At 35.2% G+C, this 7237-nt stretch overlaps 1 protein-coding gene across 1 annotated transcript; it reads left to right on the top strand.

The window, feature by feature from the left end:
• Positions 1–3328: 3328 nt before the first annotated feature.
• Positions 3329–6454, top strand: LOC126785701 (LOB domain-containing protein 4). Its single transcript, XM_050511325.1, has 2 exons — positions 3329–3633; positions 5941–6454. The coding sequence occupies exons 1-2, from the start codon at positions 3454–3456 to the stop codon at positions 6292–6294; spliced, it is 534 nt and encodes a 177-aa protein (XP_050367282.1). The 5' UTR covers positions 3329–3453; the 3' UTR covers positions 6295–6454.
• Positions 6455–7237: the final 783 nt, after the last annotated feature.

Genomic DNA, 7237 nt, shown 5'->3' with positions numbered 1-7237 from the left:
CAAGCCCGCCCACCTAAGGTGGGCTTTTGCGGGCCAGGCCTTACGGGCTTGTATTAGAAAAACAATATAATACTCTAATTTAAGGGTTCGAAACAATTAAAGAATTATTAGAAAACATTCTAAAATAAAAGTCACAAATAAATTCTAGTTTTGAAATATTGTCGATCAACACCAATAGATGTGATCGATATATATATTTAGGGATAGTGTAAAAATTTCATCCAATTCGGACCTCGTTTAACCGTCGAAATTTTCGGTCAACAAAAAAAAATGCATTTTCATATAATAAAACTCCATTCACCGGGGTTTTGCCAAATGGTTTTCTCGTTGCGACCACGCACGATCGGTGAAAAAAATTAGATGATTTCAAATATGTAAACAAATTTCCGCATTCGCATCTTGGTAATTGGTCCCCCCTTAGGGCATATTAGTTTTGTTTTTGGTTTACCGGAAATTCTAATGGTTAAACGAGGTCCAAATTGGATGAAATTTTAAAATGATCATTAAATATATATATTGATCATATCGGATGATGTCGATCGATTCCGAGAAGTTTCCTTCATATAGTCGCTTCATAATGTGATAGTTTTGTTATAAACCTAATATAAATGTTATAATACATTAGTGGACACTTCGGCGATCGACAACTCCAATTCAAAATATGGTCGATCGACACTAGTAGATGTGATTGTTATATATATTTAGGAAACCCATAAAAATTGCGTCCGTTTTGATCATGATTTGACCGTTCGTACCAACGGTCAACTAAAAAAAGAGGCATTTTGACATATTTAAACCTCATTGACCGGGGTTCTGCCAAATAGATTTCTTCAGTTCGACCGCGCACGATAGGTAACAAAAATTAGGTGATTTCATATATGCAAACGGCTTTCGGCATTCGCATATTTGTACTAGGTCCTCCCTTATGGCATATTAGTGGTGTTTTCGATTTACCGAAAATTCCGACGGTTAAACGAAGTCCGAATTGGATGAAATTTTTACAGGGTCACTAAATATATATACCAATCACATCGGCTGGTGTCGATCAATCCCGACAAGTTTATTTCATATAGTCGCTTCATAATGCGATAGTTTTAATATAAACCTAATATAAAAGGTTATAATACATTAGTAGACGCTTCGGCACCAGTAGATGTGATCGGTATATATATTTAGGGAACCCATAAAAATTTCGTCCATTTTGGATATTGTTTGACCGTACGTACCTACGGTCAACAAAGAAAAATGCGTTTTGACATATTTAAACCTCATTGACCAGAGTTTTGCCAAATATATTTCTTTAGTTCGACCACGCAGGATAGGTAACAAAAATTAGGTGATTTTCATATATGGAAACGGCTTTCAGTATTCGCATATTTGTAATAGGTCCTCATTTAGGGCATATTAGTGGTGTTTTCTATTTACCAAAATTTTCGACGGTCAAACGAAGTCCGAATCGGATGAAATTTTTACAGGGTCACTAAATATATATACCAATCACATCGGCTGGTGTCGATCGATCCCGATAAGTTTCGTTCATATAGTCGCTTCATAATGTGATAGTTTTAATATAAACCTAATATAAAAGTTATAATACATTAGTAGACGCTTCGGCGATCAATAACTCTAGTTCGAAATATGGTCGATCGACACCAGTAGATGTGATCGGTATATATATTTAGGGAACCCGTAAAAATTTTGTCCGTTTTGGATATTGTTTGACCGTCTGTACCTACGGTCAACAAAGAAAAAGGCGTTTTGATATATTAAAATCCTCATTGACCGAGGCTTTGCCAAATGGGTTTCCTTGGTGCGACTGCACACAATCGGTGACAAAAATTAGGTGATTTTAGATATGCATACGACTTTTGGTGTTGACATTTTGGTAATGGGTCTTTTCTTATGACATATTAGTGTTGTTTTCGGTTTACCAGAAATTCCGACGGTCAAACGAGTTCCGAATTGGATGAAATTTTTATAGGATCACTAAATATATATATCGATCATATCGACTGGTGTCGATTGATCCCGAGAAGTTTCCTTAATATAGTTGCTTCATAATGCAATAGTTTTATTCTAAATCTAATAAAATATGTATGTATAATATTTTATTATTTGGTGGGCTTTTACGGGCCGGGCCTTGCGGGATTTTGGCGGGACGGGCCGGGTTTCACACCTCTAATTTAAGCCCGGCCCTCTACTCACGGAAGCGGGTTTTGACGGACTTTCTCGTGGGCCGGGCCTATCGGGCTTACGGGCCTCCGCGGGCTAAATGATGAGGTCTATCTAAAAAGGTATTTTATGACTCACTTAGCAAGTTAGACATAGTTGATGTGTATGCGCCAACTTGAGGGGTTGTTTTAGCGTGATTCAAGGAGGAAATCACGGGTGTGATTTCCTCCATGATTCGTGGGATAATCTGATTATATATAGAGGACAACTTATGTGTAATATATCAACAATCAAGCATTTCACTTTTAACTATGTAATCCAACCAAGGAGAGAAACCGAAACAATGAGAGCAAATTGATACATCATCTCATGCATGTTTTCGTCGGAGTTTTGAAATATATATTAAGCTTTGACCTACACACTTTTCCCTTCCCCGTCGTCGGCCATGCCAATATGCTCATCAACTATATATGAACTATTCAATCTTCAGCAGTACGCATGCAGTTGGTCTTGGTTCTTGAATAATTTTCATGTTTTCATCCTCTAGTACGTTTTTCTTCTCGGGCTTGGCAGACACATGTCTACGTATATACCATGATGCAACTGTATCTCTTACGCCCTTATGGTATACATTATGAATTTATATATGATTGAACATGTGTCTGCGGCTGATTGTGGTTATTATTATTATTAGTATTATTATTATTATTGATATACACTGATTGTGGTCACTTAGTTATTAGTAGTGATGGTTAGTCAAGTATTCCATATTGAAAACTGTAAGAAACTGTAAGAGCCCTCAAAAGTAGTGATTAGTGAAGGCTATAGAGAACCATATGGTAGTCATTGTTTTCCTCTAAGTATAGAGATTAGAATCTGCTAGATCCAGTATCAAAGTCGCAGTATTTGTGAAAATAATAATTGTGAAGTAATATTCCAGTACTAATAATTAAAAAAAGCTAACCGTACCAGAGGAGCATTTAATTTATATATTGAAAATGCAAGACGAAATATATTATTGATGGTGGGGATAAAGATCTTACCAAAAACGATGTTTTGTCCAACAAGATCTATGGACTCTTCTTTTATGGACCCTGCAAGATTTGCTTTTCATATACTGCAATTCTCTATATAATCTCCACCACTCCTCCCCTAAAGCCCTCCCCCCAACTCTCGATCTGATCATTAACCTTGGAAGCAAATTCATATAATTTGCTGTAAATTTAAGATTAAGTAATCCCTTTATTTTAGGAATAATACTTGTTTGGCCCAGCTGGGCAAATGAAGGAGGTAAGTGGTAGAAAACAAGGTGGAGTGTCTCCCTGCGCAGCTTGCAAGCTTCTGCGCAGGAGGTGTGCACATGATTGTGTGTTTGCTCCTTATTTTCCAGCTGATGAGCCTCACAAGTTTGCAAGTGTGCACAAGGTTTTTGGTGCTAGCAATGTCAACAAGATGCTACAGGTTCAGCTCTCTCTCTCTCTCTCTCTCTCTCTCTCTCTCTCTCTAGTTTATTGAAGCATTTTCATAAGCGATACGGTACGGTATTGGCCCTTTTTGACACTCAAAAGCTTTCCTAAACAAACTGAAATAGGGCAGTCAGTTAACTGCAGCTGCACCTTGCAAGTATACAGCATACTGTAAATGTTAACATACATATATATGATACATGCCGAAGCAGAGGTTAAGGCAACCTTGTTAGAAACTTATGAAATTCTTCAAACTTATTGAAGTTGTAGAAACTACCAAGTATAAAAACCAATCATCTCAACTATAAACTCTGGTTGAAAGCTGAATTAAGTTGATGAGGACTTGGTCAATCAATAAGGTGTATCAAGCCTATATTTAGTTAAATGCATAATTCTTGTCGATCATACTAATCTTATTGAAAACTATACGAATATAGGCTTTAGAGAACCCTTCTGTAGTAACCTTTGCTGTCTACTCAGAAATAAAGGTAATGATTTTTTTTAGAATGAAATAAAGGTAATGACTTGAGATATATATATATATATATATATATATATATATATATATATATACTAGAAACAAAACACACATGTTGCGTGTGTGATACGTGAGTGTTAGAGAAAAATGTGGGAATGGGAAGTTAAGAGAGATTTTAGGAGAAAAAATGAGAATTAGTTTTACACTATTTTTTATTACTATATATATTATTTTTTGTTTATTAAAATCTATTTTAACATAGTTTATGGTATAATGGTTAAATCGTGATTTCACACCTATTTTAATTGATAAAGTGAGTTTTAGTTATAAGAGTATTAATACGTATATATGTATATATGTATGTATGTATGTATGTATGTATATATATATTATAATGTATTTTTCCTGGTTAGTTTCTTGTTCTTGTCATCAGAACTATTGTAGCATGCGTTGTGGGCTGGGCATGGATGGTTACATAAATAGTAATCAGGACAGCAAAAGCATAAAATATGAAAAGGTTGTAGACTTGTAGTGTAATAGTTTTAATTAGAAGATAAAAAAGGTCGAGTGCGTACGTACGTAGTCCCTCTTCCAAAATCACAAAATAATTCAGTACGTTATTTGGTTATTGTGTGAAATAACTGATATCTGATCTAAGGATCGACGAGGTAGGGCACTTAATTTGATCAGAATCAATTGTATGTTTTTGTTGTTTTCATTTGTATGTCTTATACTTCATGGTTTAGTTAATAATCTCGCTTACAGAAAGCATGCATGCCTTAGTTTCCCCACAGAGGATCATAAAAGGACCAAAAAGCAAAAGTCAGTCTAACAAACATGCAACTTATTTAACAAAGATTAAGTGTTAAGTTGTTGTAGACTTGAAGTGCTTTGATGTATGTCAGACTTAAAAATGACCAATCGTATCAGATAGACTAGCTTTAGTTTTATTTTCGTGAAAGAATCCAATATGATGATTTCCTGTGTTTGGGTAGCTGTGTGTCTATATATATATAGACTCCTATGTTCGATTGGTTTTATCCCAGGAACTAATGACCATTTGAAGGTGTGTATAACTATATATTGCTGATAATTAAGATCGAAACTGGCCACCTTTTAATTAGGTTTCCAGAATTTCTTTTTTCCTGATCTTTCACCAAGAATTTTCCAAAACCAATGGCTGATCCGTACATGAAGGAAGATGATATCAATTACATTTACAGGTTACAGTTGCGTTTTGATCAAGTTATTGCATATGCATATAGAAAAAGGAACTAAAGAGTTCGAGGAATTTAGCTCCAGTCTTTGTGTGTTTACCATCTTCAGCTTTATGGTCATGTTAAGTACCTTTTTCTAAAGATGGGCGAGCGAGGCTTAGGTTTTAGTCCTCAATTTATACTTAGTTTCTTGTAAGCTTAAAAAAAGAAAGTATTGTTGTCTGCTGATGCATGTATATTCTCTTTGCCTTTTGCTTTATAATTGTGGGTTACATTCTACATTGATAATTAAACACTAAACGCAAGTGTAAGAATGATGTTGATCCCAAGTATTACGCAAGTAAAAATTCTCCGACTAAGTTCGCTAAACAAGAAACTTTCATTACATGATCATGATGTCAATGACTTCTAGAAATCGATAGGGCTAAAATCTGAGTTCAATTATGCTTAGACCACAAAAATTGATCAGAGCTGAACCCAAAATCTTCTAGGATGATTGAGATACAAAATCATTAGAGTTAACAAGCGACTACCATATATTTTAACATCACCCCTATAGGACATTCGATCAGGACTGAACCCTAGTTTTCTATTATTTGACATGCAGGAATTACCAGAGCAGCAGCGCAGTGATGCAGTGAGTTCGATGGTGTACGAAGCAAACGCTCGAGTGAGAGACCCGGTGTACGGTTGTGTTGGTGCAATCTCATCTCTACAGCAACAGATCGATGCCCTCCAAGCTCAACTGGCAATTGCACAAGCTGAGGTCGTGCATATGAAAATAAATAATTTTCCTTCTGCATCATCATCACCTTCAGAAAACACCTCTCCCGTCTCAGTCAAGCAAATAATGCCTAATAACAACAATTCTCAACATCATTATCATCCTCATCAGACCACCAAATCCTTATTTACAATAGATATGGTGGTAGATCAGGCCAATTCTTTGTGGTCATGCTAGTTATTTATAAATCCCCAATCCCCTATACATTTGCATGCCTGCTCTTCCCTTTATATATCTATATATATATATATATATTATATTATATATTAATTGTTATTCTCTAATTGGTCAATTAATTAGTATCATCATGGATTTGCTTTTATAATATCTGCCTTTTTTTTAAAACTTTTATAGTGCCCCCTGCATCTCTCTACGACTCTACTTGACCAGCTAGAGATGATGGTTGCTTAACCATATGTAATTGTGATCATACATTAATATTGTAATTCAAAGTCAATTATAATATTATATATTGGTACTATACATGATCGAGCTAGCTGCTTGTGTTTTCTGCATGTATTTCCAGTTAGAGATATTTTCTTTTTACGTCACATATGAGGGTAATACTAACTCAATTGACTATTTTTCAATTTCATCTGCTAAACGACTATAGTTGATCAGCTATTGAGCTGTCCCACTCGCTTTGATTATATATTTGTGTGAAAACAACACCACAACAACATCTCCAAATTTAGAGACTGAAAGATGTCTTTCGCAATTTATATTTAAGAGTTTTTTTATCTTTAATTAATTTGGTAGTCATTCTTTGCATTCGCGTGCAATCTTCCTTTTTTTTTTATCAGAAAATTCAATGATCCTTTTGTCATCAGAATTATGTAGGCAAATTCTACGATGTTGATCATTTACAATAATTACAAGCCGCACAGGGATATATTAACTAATAGAGAGACTTATTAGACATACATACATATAGATTGTGGATTTTTGGAGGATGGGGTCTTGAACTTTACAGATGTTGACCAAAAAAGAGAAGAAATCTTGAGAGCAATCGGAGCCTCAATTTTGTATAACTTAGGAGGGGCCAATGGACCGAAGCCCTCATCCAATTAGGCCCGTACACTGACGGATTTATGTGTACCTGGGTGCCCAAAGTGAAATT

This window comes from Argentina anserina, chromosome 3 (genome assembly GCF_933775445.1).
Source record: "Argentina anserina chromosome 3, drPotAnse1.1, whole genome shotgun sequence".
NCBI classification, from domain to species: Eukaryota; Viridiplantae; Streptophyta; class Magnoliopsida; order Rosales; family Rosaceae; genus Argentina; species Argentina anserina.
This window is presented reverse-complemented; position numbering and strand designations above follow the sequence as displayed.